Below are 20,383 nucleotides of genomic sequence, written 5' to 3'. Positions count from 1 at the left end.
TTTGCAGATACCCTCAAGATTGCCAGGCCAAAATGCTGACTTCCCTCAAACAGGGCTTCATTGGTAGGTTTCCACCTTTACCACTCTTTCCATGTGATTTCCAAGTGGTTCTTGAAACTCCAATAAAAATAACAATAAGAAGAAAAACATTTCCTTAAAAACAAGTGTGCAACCTATGAATGAGAAGCAAACCTGCCTGTGTGTCATCGGAAAAGGAGCTTGTGAGACTGCACATCTGATGGTGCAGCTGGAAAATTTGCTGTGATTGGTGACAGACTTAATTTTATCTAGTATGTGTGCACTGTCAAAAACAAACCACAAACATTGGCTCTTAAGACCTTCTAAATTACATGAGACCACTGCCAAGATCATCAATTGTTATTACAATATTGTCTGGAGGCTCCAACCAAGCTGGGTGCCCCATTGGCTTGGGCACTGGGCAATCACATAGTGAAAGACAGTCTCTGCCCCCAAAAACCTACAGTATGACACACAAAAAGTGGGAGGGGAGCATAAATACTGAGATGTGAAGTGCCTTGTCCAAGGAGATAAAGAGGCTTGCTGATAACAGACTCCAGGTTTCTGTCTTCCTAGTCTAGTGCTCTAACCATTAAACAAGACTGCCTGCCCAGTTAAGCTGGTTACCAACCTTGAGGGTCCCTTTGTCATAACACATTATCCCCTTCCTCGGCTGTTAAGATAGCAGTTGAGGCAGGGTGACCTCTTGAATTTTCAGCTTCAGAGCAAAGGGGAGAGTTACAGAAGGGTGAGTTCTTACTGGAGTCCTCTACAAACTTGCACAGGTAAGCTGTTTGCATTTGCCCAGTTTGCACACACCTTTATGGAACCTGCACAGGGAAAATAAGATTCACAATGGCACATACATTTTATAGAAGAGCTTGCACATGAAACTGGAGGTGTTATCTGAGTAATGAGGCTGAACAGGAACCTTGTGGTTGGGACAGTCCCGAGTTTTCCCAGCAGCTGCCTAACGCACTGCCTTCCGCTATTTAGGAGTACATTTTCTTCTTATTTTTGTGAGTGAGTACATGGTATCTAGCAGAAGAAATCCTCTGTCTTCTCCAACTGCAACTGCTTATGGGAGAATCTGTTCCCATTTAATGCTCAGAAAGCCTGGGCTCCTTACCGCTCAAGGTGGTTAAAGATCCAAGGCAGGGGACCCAATTGACCAGGCTCCAAAGAGGCTCTTCCTGAAGGTGATAAATCTATGTCATCAATGGAGAGGCAGACTAACAGGATTACCTCCCCTGTCCCTCCCCAACATTGCTCCTAAAGAGGGAGAGATATGAGTGATTCCCAGGTGATTTCCATTCCTGTTCCTGTCCCTTTATCACACCTGTAGCCCTGGCAAATGACAGTTCCTTTTGGTATCTGATTTACAGGCTCTTATCTCCGCTTATCCCTGAGTTTCCGGATCAAGAGGAACATCGGTTACTTCATCCTCCAGACTTACATGCCTTCCATCCTCATCACCATCCTGTCCTGGGTCTCCTTCTGGATCAATTATGATGCCTCTGCTGCCCGGGTAGCATTGGGTAGGTCCCTTTTCACTCTACACTCCATAAGGGCTTCCTTTGGGGAGGGGAGTGGGCTGGGATTGTTTGAAAAAGAGAAGGAGAACAGAGTGATTAAAAGACTGATAGAGATCGCATAGCAAAATAAATACACATTGCATCTTTTATGTCCCAAGAGGGTCAAACTTGAAGATACCACAGCATATCTGGTGAGATGCAGTTCAAATATGCAGAGATCCAGGTATACAGACATCTGTGCAGTTATTGGAGTGATCAGCTGTGTACAATGTAGTAATCAAACAGACATGCAAACAAATGCACAGGTGACACATCTAATCACTGGAATCAATGCACTGGCTTGTATTTCCTTGAGGCTCCACGTTCAGGCATACAGGTGTTCTGCTTGGAGACATACTAAGGGTGAAGTGGCACCTTCAGTCACCCCTAGTCAGGGGCAGTGCTTGGCTATGCTTCTCCAAGAGCAGAGGTTGTAGGTGTTTTGAAAATAATGTCTCTGAATCATAAATCAGGATGTGCTACTCTCTCACTGCAGGGCAGAAGTAAACTCTGCCAGCCCTTTTCCTGGTGCACCTTACTTCCCCTGCCAGGCAGGCTCAGCTGTGCTGATCAGAACATTATGGAGGATGGAGCCAAATCTTCATCCACTCCCCACCCTGGCATGCTCAGTCCCTGCCTGTCTGCTCAGTTGCAGCTGCTCCCCTCCTTTGTGTGGTTGCAGGGCTGCCCAGAGGATTCAGGGGGCCTGGGGCAAAGCAATTTCAGGGGCCCCTTCCATAAAAAAAAGTTGCAATACTATAGAATGCTATATTCTTGTGGGGGCCCCTGCCAAGGCAAATTGCACCCCCCCTCAGCAGCCCTGGGAAAAATAAACATTTAAAAACCTTCCGCATCTCGGCACAAACCCAGTTTTGAGAAAACTTCTTTTCAAGTCACCTTTAGAAGGTATCACTGGTTCTCAGCATCAGCTAGTGCTAAAAGGCACTAAAGCTCATTAAAAAGGGTTTGGACAAATATTTTCCGTCAAAACTTTTTTTGTATCGAAAACTAGGGGGTTTTAAATAGCAGAAAAAAATCACGGACAATGTCTGCTTTCCTTCAAAATTTGTTGTTTTTTTTAATTGAAAAGCTGAAATTAGTCTGCCAAAACTTGAATATGGTTTGGGGTTTCAGAAGTGTGTGGCCAAATATTTGCTGCTTGCTGTGTTTGTTTAAAGAAACAATAAAAAAAAATTTGCTTAAAAAAAATCCAAAACTTTTGAACCACCTCACCTAGTGACCAAACGCCTGAGCCCATCCAGTCAGAGATTTTTCCAGGTTTCTGATACTCTGCTGGCTTCCTTGACTCATATCTGTCTCCATAACTTTGGGTTCATTTAACTTAGAACATAAGAATGGCCATACTGGGTCAGACCAAAGGTCCATCCAGCCCAGTATCCTGTCTACTGACAATAGCCAGGGCCAAGTGCCCCAGAGAGAATGAACCTAACCGGTAATGATCAAGTGATCTTTCTCCTTCCATCCATCTCCACCCTCTGACAGACAGAGGCTAGGGACACCATTCCTTACCCATCCTGGCTAATAGCCGTTAAAGGACTTAACCTCCACGAATGTATCTGTTTCCTAGAGACTGGCTCCACGGGGTCCCTCACAAACTGGAGATGGTTATCGTAGGTTTGTCTTTAGTATAGCTTATGTACATACTCCACAAACTGAGCATTTGAGCTTGTTCCAGAATCTGAAATGAGCCTATATTGTGAAAACTGAAATGCTCAAAATAGCACATGCACGTGAATGGCCACAGGGTGCTAAAATTAAATTAACCCAGGGGTTCTCAACCTGGGGTTCGGGACCCCTCAGGCAGTCACAAGGTTATTACTGGGGGTCACGAGCTGTCAGCCTCTACCTCAAACCCCACTTTGCCACCAGCATTTATAATAATGTTAAATATATTAAAAAAGTGTTTTTAATTTATGAGGGGGGTCACACTCAGAGGTTTGCTATGTGAAAGAGGTTACCAGTACAAGAGTTTGAAAACCACTATATTAACCCCTCTGGAGCCTCGGGGAATGCAGGGGAGGGGGGGGTCTCCCTTCATAGGGTTGGGAAGGAGGTAGGTGATGTAGGATATTGCTCTTCTCATGTGATCCCTCCCCCACGGAAAAGATAACAGCTTGTCTCTCTGTGTTAAATAGCTGTCTGCAAGCCTCAAACTGCTGGAATGAGCTTTAGGGTAGGGAAGGCTGTGCCTTCCCAAACAGCCTGGCCCTGCCCTCTATCTGACCGTCATCCACTTCCTGCCCCCCGACTGTCCCCCTTAGAATCCTCGCCCCATCCTGTTCCTTGTCCTCTCACTGCCCCCCTGAGACCCCCTTCTGGACCATCAACCCAGGACCCCACCTCCCACCAACCCCCCCTGTTCCCTGTCCCCTGACTGCCTCAACCGCTATCCACCCCCACCCCCCTGCACCCTGACAGACTCCCGGAATGCCCACAATCCAACCCCCCCTTCCCCATCCCCTGACCGACCCCCCAGAACCTCTGCCCCCTCCCTGTCCCCCGACTGGCCCTGGGACTGCCTGCCCTTTATCCAACCCCCCACCCGGCCCCGGTCCCTGGCCCCTGCCCTCTGCCATGCTTACACACACACTGCCGGAGCCTCAGCGTGCTGCATCCAGAAGCGGCCCTGGACAGCACTACAGCGGCTGACTCCAGTGGGGCCTAAGTTCCCGCCAGTTGGCCCGGAGCTCGCAGACCCGCCCCCTTACCACGTGGCTCCAAGCGGGGAGGAGCTCACGCCCCGCCTGAGCCACGCCGCTTTAGCTCTGTCCAGGGCTGCTCCTGGGCAGGGCCGCCCAGAGGGGGGGCAAGTGGGGCAATTTTCCCCAAGCCCCACAGGGGCCCCCACGAGAATTCTCCGGCCCCGCCTCTGCCTGCCCCCATCCCCTGGTTCCTCAGCATGCCACGTCCAGGAGCGGCCCTGGACAGAGCTAAAGCGGCGTGGCTTGGGTGAGGCCTGAGCTCTGCCCTGCTCAGAGCCGCATGGTAAGGGGGCGGGGCTGAGAGCTCCGATCCCATCAGAGCCATGCCACTGCAGCGCCGTCCAGGAGCCAGGGCAGCGGCGTGCTGAGGCTTCGAGAGAGGGGAGAGGTGGCAGTAACCCAGGAGCAGGGCTGCCCAGAGGATTCGGGGGCCTGGGGCAAAACGGAGGAGCAGACATGAAAAAAGGTACCATCCACTGCTGCGCTTGTACTCACCGGGCAGCACTCCGAGTCTTTGGCGGTGGCGGCAAGTCTTTCACTTACTCCGTGTCTTCAGCAGCACTGAAAGACCCACCGCTGAAGTGCTGCCCAAGACTCAGACTGCTGCCGGGTAAGTAAAAATTTAAAAGGCGCCTCTAGCCAGGGAAGGGATTCTCAGCCAGGGCTCGCGGGGCCCCTGCAGGGCTCAGGGCCTGGGGAAAATTGCCCCACTTGCCCCCTCCCCTCCGAGCAGCCCTGCGTGGTTGAGCAGAGCAGGTAACCTGTGCAGGGAAGAAAGGAGAACTTTTAGGGAGCCCTTAGCGGAAGCATGTGCAGTGCACGTTCATGATGCCGTTTTCAAAACACCTGTAACCTGCTCACCCATTGAAGTCATTTCTTCAGATCTAGCAAAGAGACTTGTTGCCAGAGGACTAAGTTCATGGTGATTTAGTTTCAGGATTCAGCTCTTGAGGAGTTATCCCAGTATGTAAAAGCACCTGAATATCTTTTAATGTGTGAAAACCACCTATTCTCTTCTCAGGTAACACACAAAACAAGCCAAACAGACTCTGGCAGACTTTGCAAGATAAACTCACAGTTTTTCTGAGAACAAGCTTGAGAATTTTCAGCTCAAAGAGGCATTTGTCGCCTCAGATAAGTCTGTGTCTTATGAGTCTTATCCCACATCATGAGTTTTCCATGAACTTCAGCGGCATCAAAATAAGACTCTAAAACAGGGGTTTAAATGAACATGCCTCCACTGACATAACCATATTACCACCTAGATGGCATTCCTTTCACTGTATGTGTGTCTGTGTGTGTGCACGTGCTGGTGTGTGTGTGTGTGTATGTCTCTGTCAATTGACTGAGAGGCAGATAAAACAGTTAGGTTAGGTGGATAGATAGATGGGGGTGGACGGATGGATGGATGGACAGAGAGATGATGAATGAATGACTATGGGAACGGGGGAATGTATGCAGTATTAGAAATTTCCATGGTACTTTACAAATTCTTTACAAAGACATGTTTCCTGCCTTGAAGGGCTCACACTCTTAAGTAAATACAAGAAAAATCCAGGAGAATAAATTTAGGTCCTCAGTTTAGGAAAGCACTTAAGGACAGGCTGAAGAGCTGTCCCGAATCGGAATGTGTTCCTGAATCAGAGCCTGGGTGAAGGAACCTTAATCAGGAGACGAGGTGGGGTTGATTGAAGAGTTGAAGGAGGAGAGGGTGATTGGACTACCAGAACAGGCATGTGCAGCCTGATAGAAGGTTCAACAAAGGGAAGGATACAGAAGAGACAGTAAGGTGAAGGAACTGAGATCAGTGTAGGGAGTAAGAGGAGGTCTAGAGGTTTAGCAGATCTGAGATATAGGCTGGAGGAGAATAAAGTACTTGAATTTGCTACAGTAGAAGACAAGGAGCTAACAGGGAGATTCAAAAGAGGGATGGTGCGGACAGAGTAATGGGAGAGGAAGACGATTGGGGTGGAGTTCGTAGACCAGAAGGAAGAAGGTTACTGTAATAAAGGCAAGAGGTAACCAGTGCACAGACAGGAGTTTTAGCAGCAAGGAAAGGATGGATGTGGGTGTTATACAGGGTAAAGTGAGACACTGGATATTGGGGAAGAAGGAGAGGAAAGTGTCAGGATGACCATGTCAGTGAGAGGAAGGACAATGGAGTGGTGTTAGAGAAAGAATTCACTTATAGAAATATTGAGGTTGGGGTGGCAGCTGGATACCCAGGAGGAAACATCAGAGAAGGGGTAAAGATCTGAGATTAGAGAGAGGGGCAGAAGTCAGGGATATTGTGACGTTACCCTCTGGTGTTATCTGGACCAGTGATCTGCTAGATCACTCCAATCCTTGACTCTGGGAGCCAGCCTTACCCTGCTCTGCTGTGAGAAACCCCACTCCTGGACTGTTCACGCACAGCCTCTGGCATGTAAGCTGCTCCTTGGATTGTATAATACTAGCCAATGAATGACACTAGCCAGTACCTCTGGTCCCAGACACAACTCTAGTAACCTCCGTCTTGCAATGTCCAGTTATACCGGCTGGACGCTGCAAGCTTATATGAGTTTGTCAGTTTAACAAAGAAATTGATAACACACCAGGCTTGTTATCCCAAGGGGAGACTCTGAAACACTTCAAACCAAGCCCACTGCTTCAGGTAGAATAAACAAACAGATTTATTAACTATAAAGATAGATTTTAAGTGATTATAAGTCAAAGCATAACAAGTCAGATTTGGTCAAATGAAATAAAAGCAAAACGCATTCTAAGCTGATCTGAACACTTTTAATACGTTTACAAACTTAGATGCTTCCCACCACAGGCTGGCTGGTTGCCCTTCAGCCAAGCTCTCCCCTTTGATCAGTGCTTCAGTCGCTTGGTGTGGTGTCTGTAGATGTAGGTGGAAGAGAGAGAAAAAGCATGGCAAAATGTCTCTCTCTTTTATCATGTCCTTTCTTCCCTCCTGTCTTTACTCCCCTCCCCCCATTCAGAGTCAGGTGAGCATTACCTCATCGCAGTTCCAGACTGACCTAAGGAAAGGTGGGGACTCTCTCGAGAGTCTAACAGATTATTTTCTTGCTGCCTAGGCCAGTGTCCTTTGTTCCTGTGAGGATGGACTGTGTTTGTCCCATACCGACCCTGATGAGGTGTGAACTGCCTCTCTGTTCTTGGAGAGTTTTTGCCTGGGCTTGCTTTAAGCCATGAGGATACATATTCACCCTCATAACTGTATACATGAAATTATACCCTATAACATTACTATAACATTACTGTAACATCACTATAACAACCATGCTTAGTGCATCATTAGCCCTCCGAAAACACCAAACATGACAAACTTTGCATTGGATACTACACAATCATTGTATAAAGATGAACATGAGAGTGTAGGGTGTCCCCCAAGGTACAGAGCATCACAGATAGAGAGAGGGGGTTGGGACTGAGAGCCACTGTTGTAGAAATTGTATTTAAAACCACAGGCACAGTTAAGGTCACAGAGAAAAGGAGAATGAGAGAGCAAAGGACAGGATCATGGGGATTGCCAACAGCTAGTAGAGGAGGTTGAGGATCATTAGAAGAGACACTGACAGGGTGATCAACAAGGTACATGGAGAGCTGAGTTGTGAAAGCTAAGGGGGCCAGAGTGCTTCCCCGCCTCAAAGGCAGCAGAGTGGTAAAGGAGAGCCTTTTAGCTGTGAGAAGGCTGTCAGCGACCTTGTGCAAGGCAGTGCCGAGAGACTGGAGCATGGGGAAGACAGAGTGGCAGGGGCCGTGAGAATGAACAAGACACTTCAGGATTCCGGGGACAGAGTGGGTGAGGAAGACAAGGTCTGAGGGACATTTACTTCCAGATGGATGGAACACGAGTGGGCTGGACAGGGAGGGAAATGAGCTGGGGAGAGAGTGAGTGGGAAAGGAAAGAGAGGGAATTAGGAAGTCAGGCAGAGAGGAAGGAATGGAGTCAGGTGGAAGAAGGACAGAGATGAGAAGGGAGACTTGGAGTCAGAGAAGAGAGGGAGAGGGAGGAGAAGAGAGCAGAGCTGGGTATTCTCTGCCATCCTGAGTGGAGGAGGAAGGGGACAGAGAGGTGGAGCAGAGCCAGAGGGGGGTTGATACAGATCATCTTGCTAAAGCACAGTTGATACCCTCCTCTCTTACTACGCCTCCTGGCTCTTCCCTACAGTGACTCCTGTTGGGAGGTGGGGATCAGAATAGCTATAGTCTATCTCTCATCCATCCTGCTTATCCCTCTCTGCAGCCACACCTGCTGAGAGAGAATGGGGCTGGGAGTGTCTGAGAGCCCTGGTCTCCTCTCACTCCCTACACTGATCTATCTCCTTCCCTGCATTGCTCAGATGGAGGAGAGAGTGAGCGAGTGCCATGCTGTGGCACCTTCCCGTCTCGGTAACGGAGCATGCGCACTGTTGTTGCAGGGGTCACCACGGTGCTCACGATGACCACCATCAACACCCACCTGCGGGAGACCCTCCCAAAGATCCCATACGTCAAGGCCATTGATGTCTATCTCATGGGCTGCTTCGTCTTCGTGTTCCTGGCACTCCTGGAATATGCCTTTGTCAATTACATTTTCTTCGGGCGGGGCCCTCGCCAGCAGAAGAAGCAGAGTGAGCGGCTCAGCAAGGCAAACAATGAGCGCCAACGATATGAGGAGAAGAGGATGAGGGAGCAGGTTTGTCCGTTTCCTACCTTCTAGCAGTAGAATTCAGATTCTTCACCTTCATTTTGTCCAGGAGCACCCGGGAGGGGCTGTTCTCCCCTTTGAGACAGTCCCCATGTTCACTATACACTAGGCTAATGTGTACATCCTCCACAAACGGATGCCCACAAGGACCAAACACTCCTGAGGTTGGAGTGCTCATTCAGTCCTCACCCTTCACCCTGCCCCATTAGGTCCATCCTCTTCTGAGAAGAGGAGGATGTGATACAGGTGTATTCAACACTAACAGAGTGGGACTTTGTCCCCCTCTTGTGGTGGAATCACTTACAGCGCTATAAGAGTCAGCCCCTGCCTTTAAGATGATGGAGTGTGTTCTTCAGCTACAGCAGTAGCACCCCTTGCTTTTAGATCAGAAGGCCAATGCTCAGTCTCTGTAGATGACCTAACCCAGGGCATTGTTGTTACCCAGACAATAGTCCAAAACCATCTCTGAGGCCAGTGGAAAGATGCAAAAGATAAATCTGGCCCCGAGTGTGCTCTGCTCAGACTATCATCTTTCTCTCTCTTCCCTGTTCCAGGTTGACCCTTATGGCAACATCCTCCTCAGCACCCTGGAGATGAACAACGAGCTACTGGCCACGGACATGATGAGCAGCGTTGGCGAGTCTCGAAACTCTGTCCTGTCCTTTGAAGGCTCAGGAATCCAATTCCGTAAGCAGCTGGCCTCTCGGGATGGCTTTGGCCACCACCCCACCTTAGACCGCCATGTCCCACTGACCCACCATACTGCTGTCCGCAACCGTGCCAACTGCCGCCTCCGCCGGCGGTCCTCTAAGCTGAAGCTCAAAATCCCAGACCTGGCAGACGTCAGCACCATTGACAAGTGGTCACGGATCATTTTTCCAATCACCTTTGGATTCTTCAACCTCATTTACTGGTTGTACTATGTAAATTGATGCCAGCGGCCTCCAGGAGCGATAGGCACAGACACTCAGACAATGACAACACAGGAGCGCTGTGGTCTTTTGGGTTTGGGTTTACTCTTTTCTCTTATTATCATTTCCTCCTTTGTTTGGTAGGTTTATTCTAAGCTTACTTTCTCTTTTCAGCACATTAGAAACACGGAGCATGGGGAGGTGGGGCAGGGGGGTTGGAGATGGGTCTCAGGTTTTAGGAGGATTGGCCTCCTCTTGATTTCGGCTTTGTGCCGAAGAACTTCACCATTGTAAAAAAAAAAAACAATCCCAAAATCAAAATCAGAAAAGTTTAAAAGAAAAGAAGAAGAAAAGTTTTAATGAAACTGAGTCGAAAACAGGGATGGAGGAATAAGCTATCTTTGAATGTGCTCACTGATGCGCTGCCCACACCTCCATTTTACCACTGAAGTCTCATCTATTTGTTCTTCTTGATATTATTATTTTTTAATCTTTCACTCATTTTCACTCTTAGCCCCTTCTCATTTATTCCCACCTGGAGTCACTGAGATCGGGGAGTTCCATTCTCACTCTGCATGGTCTTTCTTTTCTTTCTCTCTCTGTCTCTTGCTTATAGGCGTAAAAGAATCTTTTAAACAAACAAAAAGAATATTTATTTTGGAACAGCTGGGGGAAGGCATTGGGAATTACTTGGGGAGGGGAGATGGAGGGAGGTGGGTTGGGGCGGGAGGGTGCATATCAAAAACGAAGGCACATTTGCAAGTTGCCTTTTTCCACTTTCAGGAGTTTGCAAACTGTTTTTCCAGTGTGAGCGTGTGTGCGTGTGTGCGCGCGTGCATGTTTTCTGGGGTGGGGAGGGAAGGGTTTGTAATTTTTTTTGTAGAAGGAGGACACAGGTCACATTTAACCAGTGGTGTTTCCAGGGGAATAGCAGGGTTTTGCGTGCATATTACAACTGCAGGAAATTTGGGGAGGGGGTCCCAGCCTGTCACACAGTGAGGTACACAGATATTAAGGCAAGGGAGTCCAAGATTGGCCAGGAAACTTGTACCATTGTCCGGAATTGGCATTTGATCTCTTGTTGACTTAGCTTGAGTCAGCCCAGTAATGGGAGGGACAGAGATCAGTGTTCCTAATATTTCCCACCCTCCATCCTGGCATGCTGAGTTTTGGGAGAGAACCAGTCATAGGAGTCAAAAACCAAACCCTATTCCTCCTCCACCTGCTCTCTGTGTACAACTTTCTAGACTCCAAGCCACTTGATGACTTCAAACCACTCTAGTGTGGTTTTTGTCTTTCTAGACTTCTGGGTGGAGAAACCTGTGAGTGGCATTTGGGCCCTTTCATACAAACATTAGAAGCAAGGGGTGGGCTGAGGCCCTCTGTCACATATTTCTTAAGCCAGGTCTTGTTGCAGATCCATTAATGCAACTAGAGTATAGAAGGGAACACACCACTTCACCTCTTGCAGAAGGTGTATTAACTATATATCAGAGTTCCACTGAGCTAGGGAAACATCATTCTGGAAGGCTATGGTCTCCAAAGGCTGGGTAAGCAGGAGGTTGAAATGGAAACACTGATCCCTTTGGTGCTTGTGGAAGCCCTAAGTTCTTGGTGGCCTCCAACCATTAGCACTTGTTAATGGTACACAAAAGTAACTTGTCCTGGTACATTAGAGCCAACATTCTCCAAAGCAGCCAGTGATTTCAGATTCCTCCATTGTTGGCCCCCAAAATCACAGACCATTTTGAAAAAAGTTGGCCTAGAATATTTCCTGTACAATTGCACGCCAGTAAAAGCCATGAAAAAAATAAATTCACAAGTGCAAAACTTTAACCTGAGGATCATTCTCCATTATGCCTTCCATACATGGAGCAGTCATGGAGATCCTTGCTTGTATACATTCAAGGTTATACATGCAATAGGCACACATTGCTGTTAGTGCAAATGTCCCTTTTATTGCTCTCTAGCATTCTCTTCCTTTCTCCCTCTCCATCCTTGGTTCCCATTGGCTAAGAAAGCTCAGAGCTTCTGACACCAGTTAATGCTCCATATACCCAGTGACACATGCACTTATTGTATATTGATTTATTCACTAATTTGTGTCTGTACAGTGCTTTGAAAATGTAAAGCATGATAGACTGGATCTGGCATCGCTGAAGGCAAGGAGACGTGTGGGTGCAGGATCTGGTCCTATATGAGTAATAAGTATTGTTATTTTCATATGAGCAATGTGTCTTATACATTTTCTACTGATAGGATCCTAGAACACCCTCTCAGCTGTGACCTATGTTTCTCTCTTGCACTAATACACTTGCACATGCACACATACCCTGCCTCCTCAATTCTTAAATCGTGCTCATGTTTCCGACTACGCTGCAAAACAAGATTCATGTTTTATTCATATCAGAGGACAATGCTGTAGTAAGCGGGTTTCCCCAGTGCTGTTGCAGTTGTGGTGCAGATGGGATTTTAGTGTAACCACTTTCCCATATGGCAGGGCATGAGAGAAGGGCCTGGGGTTTGAATGCAGCATGAGCATAGCATTAGAACTGCACCGGTGAGCCATGTCCATATGGTACATTGTGAGGTCACACTAATGTGGCAGGCAAGAAAGTAAATTGCACTTTATACTAAGTTTCCATTTATTAATGGTTTAAAAAAGGTTGCAAACATTTAGTAGAAGTATAGCATGTTCCAGACACGAGTGGCATGTGTTATAGAAAGTTGTAAGCACATCAGAAGATGTTATTGGTGGTTATAAGCCATGGTTATATGCTACCTATTGACATGCTGGATTTTCATAAGTGTTGAGAATTAATTGGCCATTTATTAAAACAACCAATTACTGTTTATTAATTCCATGTAAATGGATCCTTACTATGAAGTGTGGCCAAAAGAAATAAAAGGCAGCTACAACACAGGACATTTTCAAATGGTAGATAAGGAACAAAGGCAAAGAGCCAAGTTACAGAGATGATGCTGTGGAATATTGTTCAGGAGCTATAGTCATTAGCTCTGCAGGGATGGAAAAGCCGGGCTAATCCTTATTGGCTGGGAGAGCCCAGGCCTCAGGTACTAAATGTTTTGAGTTTCAGCCAATACTGATGCCTGGCAGTGATAGAGACACCTGGCTACACGTGGAGGATGGAATTATCATCAAGGTTATTTGCCATCTGAGCACCTGGGCCTCTACCAGCCACTGGCTGAATCCAGGCCCCATAATTACTCTCCAGGGCCTTTTGCAGCTGGAAAGTGAATGCAAAGTCCTGTACTTTCTATTTAAGGCTTAAATCAGGGATTGAGCCCAGAGTGCCATCATTCCATTTAGAGCTCCAGCGGTCAGGGATTAAGCCATGGTCTACTGGTGATGCAGCCATCTGAGAGTTTGATTCAGCCTCCTCTGTTATTGTCTGGGTTCTCTGTCAGCTGGGTTCTCTTTCTTATCAGGAGTTGCCCTACTTTCTGTCTTTGAATGTTTCTGACCTGTCATTACTAGGTCAGGTTTGCTTGATAGAATCAGTCTTAGTGTTTCCAGACATCCTGATTCCTTGGTTCTACACTATAATCTTGCCAGAGTGTATGCGGTCAGGACTTTTCATACCATCCAGGGACAGCCTCCTAATTTCTGGTGACAAGAGAGACTGCTAGGGAATAAAAGAGCCCTGTAAATCAACTGATTAATAGAGCTCTCTCTTGTTTTATTGTATGGGGGAGAGAGGATAAATGCAGGAGGACCCACAAAACACCTCCCTTCAGGGCAAAAGCTGTACTCTTTCCACTCCACAGCTGTCTAGCAAAGGATATGAATCACGGTGTTACTATAGGGGACCAGTGGTTCCAGAAAGATCTTTTGAAGGAGGCGGCAGACAGAGGAAAGAACCTTAAATCTGCTAACAGTGCTCTTATGATGCACAGGTTTGATGCTCCCATAAGAGTGCAGGAAAAGGGCGACATGTCTATAGAAAAGTAAATGCAAGGCAAGATCCACTGGAGGTATGAAGGGAAAGCAACACTCACTTTTCATAGCGGCTGTCCCAATCCTGCCTCCGCTGTCTTCAGATCAGCAGACAAATCTTGCTGCTCATACAAGTTTCAACAGCTGCTGTTTCTTCAGGGGCTCATAACTCATTTCCCCCATCTCTCTTTTTGCTATACTTTTCCTAAAAGGACAGCAAGCTTTTCCCCTCTGTAGTGCTTGCTTCCAGTGCTGTTGGCTCTTATGGAAATTCACAATGGCATAGATCCCATGTCACAGTTTCAGGGTGATTGCACCTGTAGTTCCCTCCTTGGTGCACCAAGGGCACCCACTTTAGGCTTCAGGCTCCCAGTCCTCATCTCTTCTGGGCAGTCTCACTCCCTTCTGACTGGGGGTTTTAAGGCTGCACAGCTCCATAATTTACACAGTGATATTCCTGGTAAACCAGACTATCTGCCAGCAACCGCATTTTGCCTTCTCTCTGAGGGCTATGTGCAGGACATGGCTTACAGGTATGAGTTAGCACCCCGCTCATTTTAAGCAAGCACATTTATTCTTATGGTGAAAGCATTACAGAGAAAACACATTCAAAACAATAAAAAAACCTGCACACATGCTAAAAATCTTCCCAAAGGTCACCCAAACTCTGACCTATTGCTCTGGTGATCTTCATCCTTCAGAACCCACAACTGGGTTTTCTGCATGGTTACAAGTTCATCAGTCTTAGATCCACAACAAAAGCTCTGAATCAGTTTAAACACAGGCTATTTATTCAAAAGTCCTTTCTTCGTCTGTTGGCCTCTGGAGAGTCCAATCTGAACTAGTAGATGTGAGCCTCCCCCGTAAGTACCTCTCTGGATCAGGGGTTCAGCCAGACTGATTTGCCTTAATATCACCATCCACTCTTTTTAGTTCCTGGAGGAGCTGTGGTAGCCCTCCCCCACTGAGTAGAACACAACCATACATAAACCTTTCATTTAAAACCGTGGAACCCAAAGATACTGCTTGGGTTAGAAATATTGGTCACAGCTATAACCATCCATTTAGTTTTTGTGAAGCTAGGGCAGTGAGAAAGAAAGGAATGGACCTTACTCCTCTTTATCAAAGCTTCTGGTTTTACCTCCAATATTGCCTCTTTGCTTCAGTGGTGAAGGCGATCCAGGACCCTGTATGGGGGGTTTAATCTCAGATCGGGACAGGATTACTGTCCGTTGCATTAATTTCCTGGTAGTGATTTGCTTCACATCTAGGAGAGAAGCCCCATGTTGCATGTGGTCATCAAAAGGCGGGAGCGGGGGAGGAAAGGGGGAGACAAGTGCTTGTTCTTTCCCAGAAAGTCCAAGAAGGGAGAAGAGGAGGAGGAAGAGAAATAGAATTGAAAATTCTCTCAGGATAAACATGGCCAATTTACCCCAATTGTTTCATTTTCTGATACTGGTGTAGGGCTGTCACTCAGGGACCTTTAGGAACTGGGACCTTGGGACTATATCCTACCTGTCCCCTACCTGTCCCTTTCCTTCAGCCTAGACATATAAGAATTGAGTGTTGGGAGACAGAGAGGAAAAATGAGAGTCCATGTAGCAAGCCCCTGCTATTCCATGGGAGACCGAAGCCTTGGTTACTAAGAGAACAAGAAAATGTATGCCTTTGTATTCATGTTTTCAACCATAACCCTGCCCGTAGTGTATATAGGATAAGTTCACAGTGCATGAAACAAACAGGACTGTAGTGGCATCCAGCTTTCTTGCTAACGCATGCACATCTGACACTGCACCAGCAGCTTATGTCTTGCAAATAAGTGGGGAACCTGCCAAAGTTTGGCATGTCCTCTACCAAGCAACAGCGCCATACACCTCCTGTAAACAGAACCATCTGGATCACTGATCAAGCTGGTCTATTCAACTAGATTTCTTCCAGAGACGTTGGGGTTTGGGGGTGGAGAGAAGAGAGATTTTGCCTCTTATAGTCATTATCAGGCAAAACAGTAGAAACTTCTGGAGCTGCAGGCCAAGGATCACTGGTCAGAGGGAAGGCGGCTGCTGAAAAGTTAGTGGTGAGCTGGAGATGGTTATGGCATGAGAAAGATAAGCATTTCCAATGGGTTTGAAGGGGTTGGGGGTACTGGACACTGAAGACCTCTGTTGATCCAAACAGACTGGGTACAGCTGCAGGCAGCCATAAATGAACGTGGCCTTGTGACTCTTAACCCTAATCTGCAGGGACCACAGTCTTTGGAAGACAGTGGGGTCCGGAGACAGGGGAGGGAATGGACTAAGGCTATCTCTGCATTAAAGCTGGGAGGTGTGATTCTCAGCTCACGTATACTAGCTGGGTAGCCAGGGTGGCATGGATGGTAGCTTGGGTTAGCTGCCTGAGTGCATACCCATCCAGATTCCCTGGGGGAGGATTTGGGCAGCTATCCTCAGCCGCTGCCCCTGCTACCCCAGCCACACGGCTACTTTTAGCATGTTAGCTGGAGAACAGCTAACATGGGTATGGTTATGTGAGCTGGGAATCATACTTTCCAGCTCAGATGTAGACAGAGCCTCAGAAGTGATCTGGCCCCTGTGCTAGCTCAGTTCCTTTAGACTGGAACAATCTTTTGCATCCTGACAACTTGCAGGAGCTGGATTTGCATAAGTGACTGAGGGGAGGTCACCCAAAGCCAAGATCAAAGGCTGAGCTCAATCCTATTTCCAAATGTCAAAGCCAACCATATGAGTTGCCAAATACTTCTGTGCAGATGAGGGTGGGGGCTACCAAGGGGTGGGAGCATTTAGGAGTCTGGAAAGATGGGGTGTGGGCGGAGGGAGAGAATTCCAGCAGATGCGTTGAAAACAGGTCCTACTGCAGATACGGTGTGGGTGGGAAGGGGTGGGGAGAAAGGGTTGTACATAGTGGGGTTTTTTTTTTAAAAAAAGTTTGATTTATAATGTCTTGTTGTAAACCAAATAAAAGTGGTTCCATGCATTCAGAAGAGAAGTAAAACAGTTGAAAGGTGACAAATATGATAAATGTTCTATGGAAAGGCCCCTTCCAAAAGCCTTTCCAAGGGGGTGAGCTGGGTGTGACACAGCTGCCTGTGGTGATGAGCTGAGTGGCTGGCACCGGCTGATTCCTCTGAGCCTGAGTAAATTAGAAGTGGGAGGAAGAGAAGTGAGATGATGGTGCATGGGTGGCTTTTCAAAGCAAGGTTCCACCATCATTGATTCCACTGGTGGAAACTCAGCCTTACCATATCGTAGGGTGTAGGGTTGAGGGGCAAGGAGCATCGTAAGGGAGGAACCACCTGCAAAAACCTTGAGCAATGATTCAGATGATACGAAGGCAGTTAGCCCTCTCTGAAGGGAAGCTGCTGCTGCTGCTGCTGCTGATCTCTTTCTCATAGTGTTTTGAGGATGCAGGAGGTGGTGTGGTCTAGGAGATGCCCAGGTACTCAGCAGAATTATTGAGAAAACCTTCCAGTTGAAAAGACATTTTAAGACCCTCTATAATTTAATTCACCTTCATCTGTAGGTTGGTTTCTTGTGGGGTTGGGGATGGGGGAAAGAGCAGGTACCTAACACTAGAGTTAGTTCCCTCTTTTAGTGGCTGTTGGCATTGCTGAACTGCTCGTAAAACCTCATGCAAAGCTGCATCCTTGGTTTTCTGGGGCTGTCTAGTTCAGTAGTGTGGGCAAATGGGTTCAAGTGCAAGGAGCTGTCAGCATTCAGACTCATAGGGACCTAATTCCTGTGCTGGCTTCTATCCTGGCTCAGCGCTGTTGGAGCCGTGGACTAGGGTGGTGAAAGAAGGCATAAGAACCTCGGTATTCTTCTGCATCAAGTGGGAGGAGAATGGCCAATGCAGGGATAAATGTGACCACCCGTCACATCTTTCTTTGTGTGTGGGAGATTTGGTGGATGAAACTACGAAGTCCTAGCATTGCTAAGACATTGATTGTCTATCTCATCTTTAAATTGCTTTAGGTTAGTAGTGGGCAGTCGAACTGACAGAACCTGTGGAAAGATGGGCTCAACAGGTGGCCAATGGATGCTGCATTATGTGTGCATGAAAAATTTGCAAGGGGGGTGGGATTTTGATCCTAGACTCTTAGGAATGGTCATTCTTAAACAGCAAAATCTCGCTCCACTGCAGTGACAATGGCGTCTACTCAGCCTAGGGTATACCCATATTTGCCCATGTCACACAACCCTCAAACTATATGGGACCGGTGTCGGACTCTGCTCATGAGAGGCCCAAAATTTAATAGCAGGGAGGAAAGGATGGTCTGTTACAGGTCATTTGCAAAACCAAACAAGGAGGAGTTGTTCTGACTAGCAGGGAGGCTTAAGAGAAGTTCACATCCACTCATCTGCAGAGGCTGCTGCCTGTCCCACATCAGAACCTGCTGGTAGCATTTTCACAAGCTCCTAAGTGATTTAGGAGCACACATTCTATTGAAATTCAACAAGACTTTGCACCTGCATTGTTGTGGTTAGTATTAACAATTTGTATTGTGATAGAACCTACACGCCCCAGTCCTCAACTAGGGCTTCACTGTGCTAGGTACTGTAACCATCCCAGACCAAAAAGACAGGCTGTGTCCCAAAGATATTACAGTCTAAACCAGCTAGGTACTTTTGAAAGTCCCAACACAAGTGTGCCACATTTGCATACTTCCCACTCCCACTCTTATATCAGGAGAGTGATTGGCTGCCTGCCCTTTGGAAGATATGGGCAAGCTGGTTGCATAACCTGCATATGCCTTGTGTAGAAGGTGCTTCTCGAGTGATATTGATATTTCAAAGCCTGCACTGGGGAGGAGATGGAGTTTATACAGGGCAAGCCACAGTCCTGGAAAGTGTTATTGAAAAAGTTCCTGACAGTGTGATGTTGCCCTCTGACTATCACTGTGCATCCAGGAGAGCAATTGTTTCTGCCCTCCAATATCGATATATGTTATGAGTGTTCTCTTCACAATACCCTTATTGCCCTCATTTTGCTGCAGCTTCAGCAGTTACCCTCTACTAGGGCTCCTCTCTCTTAGCTATGACATTCCAGCCAGCCAGCTGGATGATGTGTGGAACCCTAAGGGTTAAATACTATAATCGGTCACATTCTCTTTCCAGGCTCTGTTTGGTGGCCCTGCACCAGGTCTGCTGACTCCTCCATCGGATTGGTTGTTGCGCTCAGGTGCATTTTGCTAGCATTGGCTGTGATCAGGCAGAAGGCAACGCAAGAGCTGGCTCTCATTCTGGGCTCTTGGGAGACTGAAAGGGTGTGAGAAGACTGAAAGGGTGTGCTTGGCACTGGAGATGGGGAGCTATTAATAAAAGAGAAAAGAAAATATGGCTTCACTTGCTAAGGTGCAGATATTGCTGGGCATTTGAGAGCGGGACTCACCCATTCTCAGGGGTTTGCTAGATGAATTCACTAACTCCTCCTTCCATTAGAAGAGCTGTTCCTCTCTTTGCTCTCTAGGGTCTTATCTGTCCCACACTGGGAAGGGCTGGCTCTGTCCTTCTCACATCCAGATATGGTCCTCTTTATTTCACTGATGCCACAATCCGTTCCCACCTTGCAAGGCCCTGCCAGCAGGCCCCATGTTGCAATGCCCTAGGCGTGAATGGCCCGTTGGAGTGCTGTGGATTTTGTCAAGTGTCTATCTGCCATCCTTGTCCTCCTCTTACTGTCAGCAGAGCTGTGAAGTCTTGCATGTGCAGAGCTGAGTGTTGCTGAGAGAATGGCTGTTCCTAAGGAGGGTAATCTCCAGTGCTAGCACGCTGAGGGTGGGGTGAAAATTGAAAACTCTTTGCTGTAACAATGACCAGCCCTAGTGACATGTTAACTTCTGACTGCCTCACTGAGAGCCTCACACCGTATCATGACATGTCACGCAGGAGCTGCGTGGCTGTCATAATGAGGTGGTCAAAAGCTGAGGCTCTGACATAGTTGTCAACATTTAGAACATTTTTCCTGGGACAATAGTCTGGAAGAGCTGGAGCTCTGGAGAGCCTGGGGTCACCCACCACGGGACACTTGTATGGATCCTAGTTATTTTTTAACAGGAATATCTTCCTCATCAGGGCCTGGAAATAGACAGCACTTCCTAAGCCAGCAAGGATCCCCATGGCCAGGGATGCCCGGAATACAGGGATTGAAGTAAGAAGTGGGGGGACACTCTAGCTGCCCCTCTTCTGCCAGAAGAAGAGGGACCTCTCCCCTTTTTTCTTTCAACCTACTTCAACCCCTGCCGGCTGTTACATATAACAACATTGCATCAGTACACAGCATGATGCTACCAAGCCACAGGCAGCACCACTGCCAACGTAGCAGGAATAGGTGGAAAACCAGCAGAGGGAGAGGCCCTGGGCTTCAGATTTTGGATGAGTCTAAGGATGAAACCCAGTTTTGACATTGACTTCAGTGGGGTTGGGATTTCATCCTGAGTGCTTCTCTAAACCGAGAGTCTCACAGCAGGTCCTGCGACCTTCTGC

General features: G+C 47.5%; 1 protein-coding gene across 2 annotated transcripts in view; it reads left to right on the top strand.

Moving 5' to 3' along the window:
- The window catches only part of LOC115657768 (gamma-aminobutyric acid receptor subunit beta-4), a 125,591-nt gene that overhangs the window by 86,355 nt on the left and 18,853 nt on the right, over positions 1-20,383 (top strand). Inside the window, exons 7-9 of one of the 2 annotated variants that reach the window (XM_030575971.1) lie at positions 1,404-1,556; positions 8,746-9,002; positions 9,569-9,701. In XM_030575971.1, coding sequence (XP_030431831.1) covers positions 1,404-1,556; positions 8,746-9,002; positions 9,569-9,701 — 543 coding nt within the window. Of the gene's footprint in view, positions 1-1,403; positions 1,557-8,745; positions 9,003-9,568; positions 10,003-20,383 lie in introns of those variants that run through there. The other variant, XM_030575970.1, reaches the window with a different exon arrangement.

The sequence above is a fragment of the Gopherus evgoodei genome, chromosome 9 (assembly GCF_007399415.2).
Source record: "Gopherus evgoodei ecotype Sinaloan lineage chromosome 9, rGopEvg1_v1.p, whole genome shotgun sequence".
In the NCBI taxonomy this organism is placed as follows: Eukaryota; Metazoa; Chordata; order Testudines; family Testudinidae; genus Gopherus; species Gopherus evgoodei.
The sequence above is the reverse complement of the archived record's forward strand: the minus strand, read 5'-3'. Positions and strand labels throughout refer to the sequence as shown.